The following is a 16,903-nucleotide window of genomic DNA, read 5'->3' as shown; positions in this document are numbered from 1 at the left end:
CACAGACAAATGACGGGCGATTCTCCTGTACTGTACTTTCAAGTCAGAGACACTTTCGAGGACGTCAGATGTTAATTAAAACCAGCTGCACATGGCACACACATCAAAGTTAAAAAATACGATCTTTTCCATTTTTTTTTCCTTGAACATCCATCATGTGGCAAAGAATTAAAAAACTTAATTTCAACAACTTATCCCCTTAATAAGCCACATTTAAGGACATATTTTTGAACTAATTTCGTTTTTTTTTTTATTTCTGCTCTTTGTCTCCGAAACAATTTACAATCTCTCAGGGCAAACGATGAGCTTTCCAATAATATCACTACTAAAGAGTGAATGAAAAATAGACACAATGAACACCAGCCGCTCTCTTGTACATAGCAAATAAAGGCACAGCAGGGGCCTGAGATGCAACAGCAAAATCACTGGAGAAAAAAAGATTTCAGTTACCTGGATAAAATCCCAATTAATAAAGAATTAAGGGGAAGATAGCTACAATTTCTCCTTTTATTCTCTATTCCATAAAAAATGTGTCCCTAAATTCCATTTTTAAACCTGAAATACCAACATGCTAAAATAAACAACCTCCATTTAACATTGGTATAATTTGATGTTCTCTGTTGAACTCGTCTCATTTTTCAAATGATACGTTTTCTGTAATATCACACAATATTTTTTTAATGATTTTAAACATGTGAAGCCATAAGGTCAAATCTTTTTTAATTTTCTTATATATTTTGTTTATTTTTTTGTAATATTGTAATAACAATATGAGCTGTGAAAAATAAAATACATCGTGTTTATTAGATTATTAAATTGGGATCCACAATTCATGGCTCCCCTGATAAATATGAGAAAACATGGAAACCCTTTATGGAATACATTAAAGTTAAGCTCAGTGCAACTCTACAAGAGATGAGTCATTTTTATGTGTTTACAATAATATATTGCAATCTTTGTAACCCTTTTTACAACTGCCTAGTGTTGATGTTTGCCTGAAATTACAGGGCTTTCCATAGATATGTGGAATAGTCAGGTTGTGGTTAACAGTAGCCAGCTATGGGGGTTCGAAAGCGTTTTCCCCTGGTTCATTTAATAAAGTAAGGCACAAGTTGTAAGAGGGCGTCTGTGAGTATCCAACACTTAATTCCTTATAATCTGAGGAATGTGGAAGTTAAATTTTGGATTGGAAATCATCGATTATGATTAACAAAAATTCAGCTACTTCATGCATGAAGATTGACTGTTGCAAGATCCAATGTTTTATTTTTACACATTTGTTTTAAAAAATTGGTTTCAAGTAAAAAGCAATCTCATTGTGGAAATATGTTAACTGCTCTAAACGTTTAAATTAAATGATGACTTTAAAACCTTTGTCAAAAACCCTGCAAAACAGCCACTCATATTATATATGAGTGATTTCCCCATTATAGGGGGATAAAGTTATGTTTAAGTAGCAAAGAGTTTGTTTTAATAAAAAAAACACTTTATTTCTAGTTGATTCATTGTTGAAATAAATCTAAAATTAACTGAAAAAAATTGCCATTTAATTAAGTCAACAAAAGGAAAGAGCATCCACCTGTAGTTTTGTGAACAACTGGCTGTTTGGCTGACAGCTGCCACCTATGGAAAGCCCTGGATTGCACAAAGAATTGTTCTGAATATAAAAATACTTATTTTCTAGTTGATTAATTGCTGAACTAAATCTCTAATTTACAGGAAAAGTACAATTATATTAAGTCAACGAAAAGAAAAAAGCAGCTGACTGTAGTTTTGTGATTAGTTGGCTGTTTGGCTGCTGCTAATGGAAAGCCTTGGATTTAGAATTAGCTTTAATCTAAAAATACTTGATTTTAAGTTTATCCATTGTTGAAATAAATCTCAAATTGACATGAAAAGTACAATTGTATTAAGTCAATGAAAGGAGAAAAGCAGATGGCTGTAGTTTTGTGACCAGTTGGCTGTTTGGCTGACAGCTGCAGCCTATGGAAAGCCCTGAATTTCTCCTATGTGTTTTGAGACAATAAAAACAATAAATATATTCATGAAAATAGTGCAGATCAGCTTTTGCTCATACTCTATTTAAATGTCAATGTCTTTCATTTTTTTTTACAATACCTGCGGTTGCAAAATATCTCCCTATATCCAGATAAGTCAAAAGTGTTTTCTCTCACTGCTAAATTTGTCAGTTAACGTGAGGGTAGCTGACAGTTAGGTTAACCTTCATCTGACTGCATCAAAATGATGTGACTGCACCAAAAATACAAACAGGCCTCCATCCAGCAGGACAAGAGAGAAAACAATGTATGTCTGCATTAAATAATTTGGTTATTCATTTCAAAAAATGCAGACTTTTGTGATGTTTTCTTATAATCGTGATGATATTGTGATTTATTCTGCAGGTCTACTTCATTATCTACATATTTATCTCACAAACAAAATCTTCTGCCATTCCTCCCTCTCCCTGTCCTTTCATCCCACCCGTCGTACCTCTGGGCTGCAGTCTGGCGCCGTTGAACCCCCATTGAAGTGATTCTGAGCCAGAAAGAAAGGAGAGTTTGCCATATCCAGGATGGGGTAGTTCACCAGCACCACCTTACTGAAGTTAAACTTGTAGGTGAAACGTTTTCCTTTGGTTTTATGCAAAATGCGCTTGTTGTAGTAATACCTGGAGCAGAACAGAAGTAGAGGAAATCGAAGGAGGGATGGAATGAGGGGGTAAAGGATAAGGGAAAGAGGAAGAGGAAAAGGAAAAGAGGAGGGAAGGATTAATATAATGCTCGCATCAAGGTTTTTGTGTTTCATTGCTTACAGAAAAGAATAAGTAAACAATTTCAGCGCTGACGGGTGAGAGCTATGCTGATTTCCCACTGTTTTTATTCATCTCCTCCTACCTCCAATCAATTCATGTCTGCCTGCCTTGATTCAATACAAGATGCTTGTTTAAAGGGAAATTTTATTCAGCTGCTAACAGACAAAAAGTCGAAAAGATGAATCCCTTCAAGCCACAGAAGACATTTACATACAGTCAATGTTACACAACAGTATGAAAGAACAACAGAATAACAAAGCAAAATATTGTTCTTGATATGTACAGGCCTTTTTTAAAATATAAAATGGGTTATAGCTATTAAAATATTAGAAAACAAGCTATTATGCATCTTAAAACTATCTTTTTCAGAAAAAGATGTTATCTTGTCAAATTTTGGGGAGGATATTGAATTCATAGTTTAATATTTAAGTTGCACACTCTGAGACATAACAACCAGGCCAGGTGACGTTTGAATGTGAATTACAGAGAAGCTGTCAATGCTTCCACCGTGTGAAACACATTTACAGAAAGGTGAGACAAACATGACAAGTCTCCATGGTGATGACCCAGGTGTCTCCCGCTGGGCATGTTGAGCTGCTGTCATACCAGCTTCCTGTGCCACCCACCAAGGTGTCAGAGTGTACAGTCTGCCAAGATGATCAGCAGTAAAGGAGAGGAGCCATCTGGCTCAGGTGAAGGGGGAGAGAGTGGGGGGGAGGGGTTATAAATTTGAAAACTTGTGGATGCGCTATCACGAGACAGAAGTTTAAATCTCGTACGCCACCCCCCCCCCCCAGCTCTCCGATTTGTATTTTAAAAGTGCAGCAAACACAGAATGCAATAGGCGAGCTCAGCATTAAATAGTGTTGAGCAACGCCTCATTATGCAGACGCACAATATAAACACACAGCAGCATGTACGGATCAGCATGTAGCCACAGTGGCTGCGCCCAGTGCAATGATGTGTACGTGTTTTGCTTTGCGTGGCAATTGTGCCGTGGCCCTTAATTGAGCAATTAAGTGAGGCTAATTAAGAAGGCTAATTGTGGCCCCAGCCAATTCATAACAATTAGACTCTGACGACAGCCCCCATTAACAAGAGGCCAAAGGAATACGGAGGGAGCGAGGAGGGGGGCGTGGGTGGGTGGGGGAATAAGTCGGGTAGTGTGTATTTGCATAAAGAAACTGTGTGTGCAATTGGGGGTTGTAAACTGCTGAAGGTGTGGAGTGTGAGTTGTTTTAATCAGCTTTGGTAAGTTCAGTGCCGGTGCAGAGAAAGGAGAAGTCCAGGCAATTTTAGGCTGGAGCTTTAATTTTAGAATTCTTATTGAATTTTTTATTTGGCAGCTCGATGGTGAACTTTTCCATTAGGATGTCCACAGATAAGGAGGAATTGAGAGTATTGACATTCCTAAGGAAAAAGCCCCATCTTTATCTTTCCATTTACCTGACATATAGGAAAGAAAAAGCAGGGATTTGCCCTGAACTATTTATGTAAACTCTGCCATATTCTTAATCTGATAAAAACAGCCTTGTGCACAAACATGTACCTCAGTGCTCGGCTCAGCTTGTCATAGTTCATGTGAGGTTTGCACTTCCTAATCCCCCACAGCCGGGCCACCTCGTCCGGGTCCTTGATGACAAACTCCCCGTAGTCCCCCTGCCAGGCGATCACCCCCTGATACTCCTCCTTTTGCAGAAGCTCCAGGATGAAGTGCCACAGCTGGATCTGTCTGGACCCGGGGCTCGACTCAGGCTTGTAGGCCCAGTCTGGGAAGGCGAACCCTGGATATACAGGAAAAAAGATAAGAGGACGAGGGTCAGGGCCTGTCATTTGTCCCCACCGGTTGCCGAGGGGGATCGCTGTCTGAATGACTGATGAGTGATGGAGGTGAGGGATGATGTGTTTAATATCACAGCACGTGCCCTGAGCAATGTTAGTCTGCGCTAATGCCCTCTAGCCTCAACAGATTGGTCAGCGGGATGATGACAGCTCGCTGGGAGAGATCTGATTGATGTAGCTCAAGATTGAATTCTAAAAGACAACTGTTTGCATGGCATGGATGGAGTTAAGCAGCTTTTTGATTCACCAAGGAGTGAATCTGGTACTAACTAGCCTCGTAAGCACATTAGAAACACAACCAATTACCTCCAGAGACTGAATTTGTTTACCAAAAATATGTTTATTGGTTAATTTTTTATTCTGCAAAGTTTTGACTGAATTTTGGCTTGCATTGCTGTCATTTTGATGATGATGGCAGAGTTTTATTATAACTGCTTGTTAACTGACCTGGCGTCCAGAGAGCGGGCACCGGGGGGAGCAGTAGATCACTGACGCAGTTACAGTCCATGCCTCCACAACACCTGAAATCAAACAAACAACAATCAGTGACAACTTTAATGACTCTTTATATATAACTCCAAACACCACAAAAAAAATAGAAAACCAGAGGGGTTCCAGTTCACGGAAAATTATTCTCAGCTCTTCAGCAGATTCGCTTCAGTAAGTTAAAGTTGAAAAGTGTAAACTTTGTTGAAAAATGGAGGTATTGCATAAGAGTCTGAAGGCGCTGAATTAGTTCAAAATCAGACCTTAAATCGATGTGAAATATGGCAAGGTTATGTTTCATATGTCTCGGGTAGAGATCAGGTGTTTGATGGATGTGATCTTGTGTGGCCACCTGAGGCAGAGTCTGATGCAACATGGTGGACATCCCTAAAGTGCATTTATGAACAGGAGGAATTAAATAGACTCTTGAAAACTTGGTTTAAGTTGCGCCGTATCAAACAGAAAGAATGGGGCTTTTCAGTGTCTAATAATGCGCTTCATTGGTGGAGTTTGAAAAAAACTAAAGCTGCCCATTGTGCCAATTTTTTTTTTTTTTGTATATTACATGTAAAATATCACTCAGCTGCATGATCATTAACTACAGGAACTGCTGGGTTAAGTGTCCAATGATTAAGCTGTCTTTTTATGATATTTAGGCTGATTTCTTACTTTTCCTCTTATTATTATAATGATTTAGGGGCATAAAGACAGATTTTTTCTGTATTTTTATGGTTTTTAACAGGGGGTAGGTGTCAGTAATGAGATTGCGATTACACCACAGCTAATGATAGAGATGTAACAGTATTGTTAATTTGACGGTATCGTGGCGACAGAAATGTCTCACGCCTTCGTAGCCATGAGACGCTTTCTAACAATAAGCCTTCAGTCCAAAAAAGCAAAGTGGGAACTACAGTTATCATCATCCTTTGCGCTCTACTCGCTGGCTTGATCTGACAAAAATGGCGGATGCTACGAGTAGCTTTGGCGAACTGAGTGACAAAGTTTTAGGGATTGTGGAGGATCCAGCGACTTTTAAATCTGAGGTTTTGAAGCATTTTGGTTTTCCAGTGTCAGGAAATGAAAAAGGAAAAAAATGATGGACAAACAAAAACAGTATGCAGACACTGCCAGACTGCGGTGACACACTTGATGGAGAATACGAGTAACATGAGGAGCCACTTGGCAAATCATCACCCTGAAAATATTTGTGAAGATAGGAAGAGCAGAATCCGGCCTGGCCAAAGGACTCTTAAGGAAGCGTTCACAATCCCCCTTCCCCACAACAGCACAAGGTCTCAACAGATCATGAGGTATATCGGTGAATACATCACCAAAGACCCACAGCTGTTTTCAGTGGTGGACAACAAAGGTTTTAGAAACTTAGTAAACACGCTAGAGCCTAAGTGTAAGTTTAATGTTTTAAGCCAACAACACTTTTCTGCACATATTGTAATATTTAAACAGAAATTGTTATTTAATAAACGCTGACATAACTTTTTTCAATTCTTGATTTGTTTTCGGGTTGTTTTTTAAATAATACCACAATAAATACCATACCATGGTCTTGTTTCCGAGGTATCATACCATAAGATTTTGATACAGTTGCATCCCTACAAAATATTACTTACACAAATTCAGCATAGAGAGGTCTTTCCTCAAGGGGCGCCAGAATCAATGCAACCCCAATATTCCTCACAGGAGCTTTAAATAAAATGTATAGTTTCTGATGATTTTTCATAGCTGAGGATTCTAAATGAACTTGGGTGCTCTTAAAGCAAAGGAACCTTTTTTGTAGCTCGTTTGTTGTCCTTTTTATATTCTAAAATTAAAACTATACTTCAGAATAAAGTGACTGAGTACAAAACACTGCAAAAATGTCCTTTATTTCTAGAAAAAGGAGGCAATTGTTTAAGTGCTTATAGAATTCTTAGAGCTGTCAGCATTAATGCATTAATTGTGATGCAATCAAGGTCCATAATTTATGAGGTTTTTTACCCTATGAATCACAGTTATATTGTCCCTTTCAGCACACTTTGGCTAAGTTACTGCAACCTCTCCCTAAAGCCACAGTGGTGTCAAAAGTCACCTTGTGCTATCAAACACTTTTTCCACTGTCGTTCTGTCCTTTCAGTCCATAACAAGTTCCTGTTTCTGTGGTTAAGTTTACATCATATTCTTCTAGCTACCAAACGGTCCTGATGTCCTTTCAAAATAAAAGCAGGACTATATCCAACAGGAAGTCAATTAATGCTAGTTTAAGTCAGTACAAAAATCCAAACAAAAACAGTTTTAAAAGCAAAATAGTGGAATTTAAAAACGCAACAAAAATTGGCCATTTAATCATGTTTAAGAACAGACATTATGAAATTATCCACAATTTACATTTGTAATCATTTGATAACCCTAAAAATTTTACTACTTCTCATTTGCCATTTCACTCAAAACTGATGGGCCAACCATTCCAGAGATTCATTTTAGGGTCTTTAATACTTGTATGTTAGTCAGACGTATCCATCTTTGTACCCACCATTTCTTCAATCTTAGAAACGTTGCTAAAGTTAGACCTTTATTAACACGTAAAAAAAATATGTATGCTTTTCATACTAGTCATTTAGATTACTGCAAATCCCTTTATGCTGGGCTGTCCAAAGGTCACTGGAAAAACTACAACTTCCTCCAAATGCTGCAGCAAGAGTTTTAGGTACAATCAATATAAAACTGCTATAAATTATTTTTTTTTTTTTTTCATATTTTTATTACTATTTAACTTTATTTAAGTAATATATTTCATTCAGGAACAATCTCATCACATATCCACATAACCATTTTACTGGATTAGTCAAGCAGAATGTTTTGACTTTCTAGGGAGCTCATGGCTAGAAACCTCCATATGGATAGATTCAATTCGGACAATGCAAATACAATAAAATTAGTTAAAAAGCACTTAATCTGTAGTAGCATGAATCTGACTATGAGGGTGCAACAAGCTTCAAGGAGGTTAAGCTTTGCAGCATGGTGCATCAGCATTAATGCAAGCAGGGATTAGTGAGAAGTATGTCATATTAAATTTCAACACTATGTTGAGAAAGAGCTGTGATTGGCTTGTGGGAGCTGGGAGTATGACTACTGTGTCTTGCATGAACTAATGCTGTTTCATGTGTCTACTTTCTACCAGGAACAAAAATAACATGTCTAAATATTCGCCAGTTTATTTGAAACCAGTGTTTCAGGTGGTGAAACTGTAATAGTGTCACTTTAAAAAAACACTATTAAGTTTTGAAAATATTTACTTTCCTTTTAATTAGGTATCACAAATTAAAAAATGACTAATTACAGTTTTGCAAAGGTGAGTGGGTATACTCTCCATGTATAGTTATAAACAAAGGTAAAACAGATAAATTGTATTCAACCTTAAAATTACTTATTTAAGAATATGTATATCCACTTTCTAACAAGAATAAAAGTTAACAGCATGTGTCTAAATATTTCCCTGTTTAATTTGAAATTAGTTGAAAATGTCAGGTGGTGCAACCATTGTGTCAGGTGGCACAATCCCAAATGAATGAAGCCTCATATGTCATTGACCCATATATTGGTATCAGCTAAAATGAGCATTGACACATTTGAATATATTTAATATCCCCTATTATCAATAGTATCTAAAAAATCCCAGCTTAAGTAATGCACCTTAGGAGTGCATCACAGCCTAAAACAAACTGTTGATTTTCATGCTATCTCTGTACATCACGTTCTTTCACATGTTAGCAGGTGATCCAAACACATAAATGATAATGGTAGGAAAGTCAGGTTGCTTTGTCAATGGAGAGATAATATGCTGTTTCTCCTTTGACAGGAGAAAGCACTCAGATTTTGGTATTTCTATGATGAATAAGAGGATGAGATCTGGTTTGGATATCACAGTTTGATCAGTCTTGTTTTACAAAGCTCAGATGGAAGAGACGCCCCGCTACTACACTGCTATCTTTTAATGCCGACCTCTCTATCTCTCCCTTCACTCTCTGCTTCTATTTAATTATGCTCTGTGAATTTTGGATTTTCCCTCCAGCATTGAAATAGAACGTGAATTATTAAGGTGTGTTTGTATAAATTATTATTGCTAACTCCAGGCATTTCTCCCTCTCTCTTTCTCTCGCTCGCTTGCTCGCTCTCACCCTGCTCCTAGCCTTTGGATTGTGGTCCCTCTCTCTCCTCCATCTCTTCATCTTTCTTGTTTTCAAGCTGCTCCTTCTGTCTTCAGATATGGAGTTGGCATTCATCCTATCCCTATCTCTCACTTCTTTTCCCACATCATTCATGCCATCGTTTCTTATTTTTCCATCTTTTTCACGCCTGTCTCGTGTCTCTGCCTACTTACTTTCCTGTAATGAGTCTAAGTTTTCACACGGGTTCACAGAATACTTAGAAGTTACATCTCCACAGTAAAAGCACTAGAGTTTCTACAACAGATTATTTTATGGGTTATACAAACACACGCTGACTGAAGGCCTCAGCAGAGAGAGCTTAGAGTCTTTAAAAATGCTTTTTGTTGGAGGTAGTAATCTATAAGTTTCTTCTTCCCTGTGGGCTACAGGCCATCAGTAGTATATCATCTCTTTCATTCGCCATATTCTCGTGATGCACAGCATGTATACACTCGTCTCCTCCGAGGATTACATACTTGTGCTCTTCTCTCTGTCAGGGTTTCTCCAGTTACCTCTTCTACCACCTACGCACCGCCTATATCTATATCCATCTCCCTTTTCCCAATCTGCCATGTATGTATACAGGTGAATCCTCCCTTCCTCTTTCCCACCTTTTTCCTACTCATACACACCTATCGTCTCTGTCTCCTCACCCTCCCTCCTTTCCTTCCTCCCGCCCCACCCATCTCCTCTCTCTCTCCTGCTCTGTGTGTTTTGCTTCGGCGCAGTAATTTTCCGTTTGATTTCGGAGGTAATGCATTTTTTACAAATCAAAGAGGAAGCCAGGCTGCCCCCCCTCCTCCTCCTCCTACCTCCTCTTCTTCTTCTTCCTCCTCCCCTCTCTCTCTCCCTCCCTTTCCCTCTCCTCCTCCTTATCCTTCCCTCTCTCTCCCTCCCTAGTCTCCCATTCTCGCCCCCCAGGCCAGAGAGGAGATAAAGGAGCCCCCATCATTTCCTTGTTAGTTTTGATTTGGGCAGCGCAGGGCTTTCAAGTTCCCCCCATCACCCCCAGAAACATTATAACTAGCAGCCCAGGGAATACCGCTCCTCGCACACACTCTGACACACACATGCAAGCACAGGCTGTCAGATACAGACGCTCACAGATTGTAATAGATTGTACATGCACGGTGAGCGCACAGGCTCCAGCAGATTTGCCACAAATACACAGGTATTCAGGTACACTCTAAAAAATGATTCATGGAGTTAATGCTTCAAATAAATATGTTTACCAAAGTAAAAAATAACCTTCGTTAGTTGCACTAGTTTTAGTCAGTTTACATCATATTTTAAGGATTATGTCAAACTCAAAATGTAAGAGCATTGACTTCATGTAATACTTTATTGATTTTAAACATATTTGTTCCGAGTCCACTTAACTTTGAAAGATATTAAGTTCAGGTAACTTATCTATCTACTCCATTACAACAACATGCATCTTTACAAAATCTGGACTTGCCCGGACTTGTTCTGCTGGCACATGGAACCCAGCACACGAAAGAAGAGTTAGAGACACTGTTTTTCTTAGCAAATATTAATGGTAAGTTCTCTCTTTCTTTTATCAACAACAAACTGTACCTGCACAGTCTGAGAAACTGTTTGAATGCACTCCTCTTTGTGAAAGAATTAATTGATAAGTATTTCCTATGCTAACATTAAGCATCCTTTATGTCCTAAATCACATGCTTATGTACTAAGTACAGAACATTTTCAGTTCACACACATGGGATATGTGTGTTCACACTGAGAAGTTGGTGACATTGTGGATGTTATACTATTAGCATGCTAGTGTGCTAACTCGCATTAGCATACGATAGCTAGCTAGCATAATATTAGCAACAGCAGCAGATTTCAATCAATTAGAGGGCATTTAAGCCAAAGTAAGTGCATTTTTCTTATGCGAATAATGTAAACATAAAATAAAATTTCTCTACCATAGTTCAGTTTTACCAACTCCTCAGTAAGGAAAGTAACAACTGGCTGTCTTAAAAGTTACTAGAAGTCCTAAATGATGCTATCACCTTTTTTAATGTTTGCTGTAGGAGAGAGGAATAACATCGGAAGAGAAACTAAAAGAGTGTAAACGCGCACATCTCTAGTAAAAAACACACTAAATATGTTTAAACTTTTAAATTAAATGAATTAAACTTTCTTTTGTCAATTCTTGTTTTTTAAATGTCATAATTCCAACCCTCCTCCTTTATCTGGGCTTGAGACCAGCAAAAGTGACCCCAAAGAGATGCTCTGGTGGAATTACTGAGGTGTTTTTTGTTGTTGTCGTTTTTTTTCTTTTTAGTTTAGCCCACAACAAGCCACAGTAAAACATGAACATGTTTTACCATAACATTTTAACATCCTTTTTTTTTTTTATAAAATCTACATTAACAATGTAAATGGACCAACAGAATAAACTGTCAAGGTGGCTTTGCAGCACGATTCATTTGCAGTCTGGATGCAGAGGGGTGAACGTCTCCTCTCTGCAGCTTTGAGGGACTTCTGCAATGAACTGGGCTGTCTGCTAGTGCTGGGACAGGGGAGGGGACCACGGCAGCACCTGTTGTTAGATTTGTCTCTAGCTGCTTTTTTGAAGAACAGGGGCTAGAGGGGTCTGAATACTCACTAAGTATAGCGACAAACTCACTAAGCTGGCAACATGGACGTTGTACACAACGTATGTTGTACTATTATCACGCTAGCGCGCAGGCTAGCATTAGCATCCGCTAATGTGTTATTAGCAACGGATGCAGATTTCAATCAAAAAAAGGTCATTTAAGGCTTAATAAGTTAATTTTCCTTCAGTTAATAATGTTATAAAATACATGTTACATGAATTTAACAGTGAGTGAAAATAGCTGTCACATTTCAGTTATATTGTCCTATCATCTATTTAATACTAAAATTTAAAAGGCAGCAGAAGAAAACAAAGGCAGTTAAAACATTGTCACATCCTGTCATTGCAAAACAGCAGGGCGCAATTTGGGACAATACTAAAGCGCTGTTATTACGTGCTCTCTACTGCATTTACAGTGTATTCAGAAAGTATTCAGACCCCCCTCACTTTTTTCAATTTTCTTCCATTGCATCCTAATGCTACAATAATAAAATCTTTATTCTTATTAATCTACACCCAACATGAAAAAAGTGAACACAGATTTTTTTTTTTTTTTGCAAACTTGTTAGAAATAAAAAACTAAAATATCACACTGACATACGTCTTCAGACCTTTTTCAAATGCCCAAAAAATTTAGCTCAAGCACTTCTCTGAATATTTGCTGAAATATTTCCGCATCTTGACAGAAGTCCACCTGTGGTGAAATAAATTGACTGGACATGATTTGGAAAGGCACACACCTCTCTGTAGAAGGCCTCACATCTGCCAATGCATATCAGAGCAAAAACCAAGCCATGAGGTCAAAGGAACTACCTACAGAGCTCAGAGACAGGATTGCTGACAGACACAGATCTGGGGAAGGCAACCAAAAAAAAAAGGATCCCAAGAGCATAGTGGCCTCCATAATTCTCAAGTGGAAGAAGTTTGGCACAAACAGGACTCTTCAAGAGCTGGTCCCCAAACGGAGCCTCTTCTCAGTGTAAAACATATGCAAGTTTGCTTTGGGTCTGCAAAACACTCTACATGAAAGCCTGTTTGGCTTGACTCAAAAGTCAATGCAAATTGTCACCTTAATTGTACTAAGTAAGATCAAAGTAAAATAAAATTGTTTAATGAATGAAATAAAACAAATTCTCAGCTTAATATGACCACAACTTTTGAATTACAATTAAGTTAGAGCCAGGGTATAATTTTTTGGAGTGTAGCCGACACACACAGACACACAAACACAGAATAAGACATGGAGCCCATAGATATTGACTCAATCAATAGAGACACACTAACACACATCTCAGCGAGCTGAAAGACACTTTGTTTACTAAAGATGCTTCAGCACTGATAGAGCTCAGAGAACTATGAAGACAAAAAACAAATGTATTTTATATGAAAAGAGCAACTTTGGACACAAACAAAAGCACCTTTCTCCCACAAAAGGCCACCAATAACACTAAGGACGGATGATGGATCACATAGTTAGCAGTGACAATGGTAGAAACACAGAACAGGGCCACATACACACTCACATCTTCTCTGTTCAAAGGAAATCTCAGCTTTTAAGTGTAAGCCTACACTCCATTGAGCAAACACACAAACCTACAGCTCATCCTCCGGTGTCTTCATGACTCATTGGCTTTGATAATACAGTCAACAGTTGAAAGATTGTGCAGGTGTTAGGGACACTTACGCACACTTATGCCAGGTAGAAGGTGAAAATGTGCCTTGGCTGTTCGCTTCGAAACATTTCAAACAGACTCAAAAAGGCAAAATCATCCTCAAGCCTACATTTCATGATTTTCATTTTGTTTTTTTTACCATTTTAGAGTAAGAGCTGTAAACATAAGTGAAATATGACACCAATAAGTTAGTATGCCAAACCTGTTAGAGCTTACACATCCAGATCACGCAGAAGAGCATCAGCATTCATTAGGCATCATGTTTCTCACCATTCAGTCAATCTAGGTCCAATGTTTACTCACTTTTTGCCCTGTTTTCCACAAACCAACCCCTTTACAAAATATATGGCTATTAAACGGCAAAAAATTCCACTTCATGATCTGGTAACTTTGTGGATCTTTGGTTGATGGGTAGATAGAGAACAGCTGATTCAAAGTGACTGTACGAGGACGGTGGGGGTAGGAAAGAGCTAAAAGACACTTGAGTAGTTTTTAGACCATATGGGGTTTATTGAGTAGATTGTATATTTAATATTTCTTTTTTTCTATTTTTTCGTTTCACTTTTTTAATGCTTTTATGCTAGGGGTGTGAATCTCTCCTTCTCAAGACGATCCGATCCAGCTAGCAAAAAAGGGGAAAAAAAGCTCATTTCAAAATAATCTAAGTTCATTCAATCTTATTTATAAAACAGACTAAATGCCAGGCCTCCTGTGCTAACATTCTGAAATTATGTTTAAGAAAGTTTTCATCACACCCAGGTGTCCAGGTGTCTTACTTTGACATTAAATTTGGAGATAAATATTAAAATGAGTTTTTACTGGTACATGTTCGTCCTTCTGGACTTGTCACTTCCTTAGCATTATTAATCCCAATAACAGTACAAAACTAAATATCACATTTTTCCAAGAAGCACAAATTACAACGAATTTAGAGTCACAAGGAGATTCGGATAAAGATAGCTCTGTGTGTCTGCTAGTACAGGAGAACAAGGGGTTAAAATAATACTGAAAACAGTCAAATTAAAACAGCTTTCTATACATATTTTTCCTTTCATAATTCCTCTTAATGTGAGTATTCAGTATACATGTCGCAAAAACATCATTCTTTCCTTTCTCTGTGTATCTGACCGTTCTTGATTGTTTTCATTCTTGAATTAATTCATGGTTTAGCATTAGCATTTTAGCTAAACTTTAGCTTCGCCGTCTCAACAGGTGTGATTTATGAACTGCCGAAGTTCTTAATCGCTTTTCTCCAAAGTGTACAGACAGGCAGACATTTTGAAAGTTATCCTTCCTTCAAATAAAGTCCAAATGACTTTTTTTCCTGAGGTGCAGAACTGTAACTTAAGGACATTTAGGCGATGACCGGTGAAACACATCCATCTACCACAGACTGTAGAAAGAATTGGACAAACCCAGTGTGACGTCAGTTGTCTGCTTACAATAGGTGGACTCAAACGGCTCTTGAAGCCCATCCGTGGAGGCTTCCATATTGAAATTGCGGTCTCAACCAAACTTTGGATCAACCTAACGGCCTGCCCACTAAGCGCGACTTCCTGTCAGCCTGCTAGCTAGCATTCTGGTTGACAGAAACGGAGCCTCTGCCTGCTGAGCTATCTGTCAATCAAATGAGACGTGCCAATCAGCTGTCATCCGTCATCCTAAGTATAATCCAAACGATCGTGGTACAAAAAATTTACCCCCCGTACAGTGGGAGCACAATAAGACACTAGCTAATGAGACACGTTTGGTGTTTTGAACCAGGCTGTAAACCAGTTTATTTCTAGTATCAAAACTGGCTGTTTAACATGTGTCCAGACGGGATTTCCAGTGTTCCTGCAGCCAGCCTCAAGTGGACACTCGCAGTACAGCAATTTTTTGCACTTCCACATTGGCTTCATTTTTCAGGACCGGAGGTTGTCGCTTGCCAGCTACCTAGCTGCTCCTACGACAAACGAAACTCTCATTTAAAGGTAAAAGGTCACCGCAGGTCACGCGAGATTGCAGATGCTGAGCCAGAGCATGGGAGAACGGGCTATGAAAACAAGCAGCAGAGCCTCAATTAACCGATCTCCAACATTAAAACCAGTCCAAAGACCGGTTCGTGCCGCATTTCTATCGATCCAGGGCTCCGCGGACAGATGCACTCGGACCACTGACGTCAAGATCGGTTAACCTATCCACATCGCATTATTTTTATACCACTATTTTATAACTTTACTGAAGAAAAGAACTGTAAGATGAATCAGAATGAGAGAGGAGAAAAACATGCAGTAAAGTGCCAAGGGTCAAATTGAACCAAGGCAGCCAGCTCTAAGGACAACAGCCTCTTTGAACGAAGCACATGGATCACAAATACTCAAATCAAGGCAAAAGTATACAAAAATACACAATTACACTTAGCCACATTTACTTACAAGTCCAGAAGGACATCTTATTTCAAGATCTAAAATCCAAAAATTATGCTCTCAATGCTTGTAGTATGTGAAAATATCTGCCAATGAGGCAAGCAATTTTATTAGTTGAATTTCTTGAAATAAAATGTTCAAAATAATCTAATATAGACGTCTCATTTCACTATTTGCCAATGTTTTCCCCACTTGCTAATAATTTTAAATGTTGCAAGCAGTGACTAAAACATGTTTTTAATATAAGATTTTTATCTTAACTTGTCAGATGAATGTGTCTTGAAATAAGAGTAAGACTAATTACTAATAACTAGTAACTAATTACATTTAACTTCATTAATAAATATGAGTAGCATTTTTATTTTACTCGTACTTTTCTGAGAGGATTTAAAATCTAGTTTTACTTTTTCATATCTCAAGTCAGAGTTGTACTCTACTTATTCAACATCCGTTACAGAGTAAAAAATGACTAAATACATAATTAAATCCATAAAAGGAGATATGCCAGATATTTTGCCTGTGCTACTACATAACTGTCTATAACAGAAATCTGCTGTTGCAGCATTTTTATTATTAAGATGTTCCATCAATCTGGTTAGAAATTCAAATCTAGAGATTCTCTTGTTGTCTCTATTCAGTACTTTGAGTAAACTTATTATTTACAAAATTATTTACTTTTTTACCTTTACTTGAGTGGATTTATAAGCAAGAAATTTCCCTTCTAGTTGAATACATTATCATCAGAATAATGGCACTGTGGTTTCTGGCTTAATTCCAAGTCAGACGAGGCTTTTCTGTGGGGAGTCTGCATGTTCTCCCTGTGCATTTATGGGTCTTATGCTGGTACTCTGGCTTCCTTTAAAAGTCCA

General features: G+C 38.1%; 1 protein-coding gene across 2 annotated transcripts in view; it reads right to left on the bottom strand.

Annotated features, from left to right (window-relative positions):
- Positions 1-16,903, bottom strand: part of erfl1 (Ets2 repressor factor like 1) — a 157,948-nt gene that overhangs the window by 5,099 nt on the left and 135,946 nt on the right. For both annotated transcript variants that reach the window (XM_041793690.1, XM_041793691.1), the window contains 3 exons: positions 5,102-5,175; positions 4,362-4,596; positions 2,491-2,668 (listed from right to left, as the gene is read on the bottom strand). In XM_041793690.1, coding sequence (XP_041649624.1) covers positions 2,491-2,668; positions 4,362-4,596; positions 5,102-5,162 — 474 coding nt within the window. In that variant the 5' untranslated portion in view covers positions 5,163-5,175. The remainder of the gene's footprint in view (positions 1-2,490; positions 2,669-4,361; positions 4,597-5,101; positions 5,176-16,903) is intronic.

The sequence above is a fragment of the Cheilinus undulatus genome, linkage group 8 (assembly GCF_018320785.1).
Source record: "Cheilinus undulatus linkage group 8, ASM1832078v1, whole genome shotgun sequence".
In the NCBI taxonomy this organism is placed as follows: Eukaryota; Metazoa; Chordata; class Actinopteri; order Labriformes; family Labridae; genus Cheilinus; species Cheilinus undulatus.
This window is presented reverse-complemented; position numbering and strand designations above follow the sequence as displayed.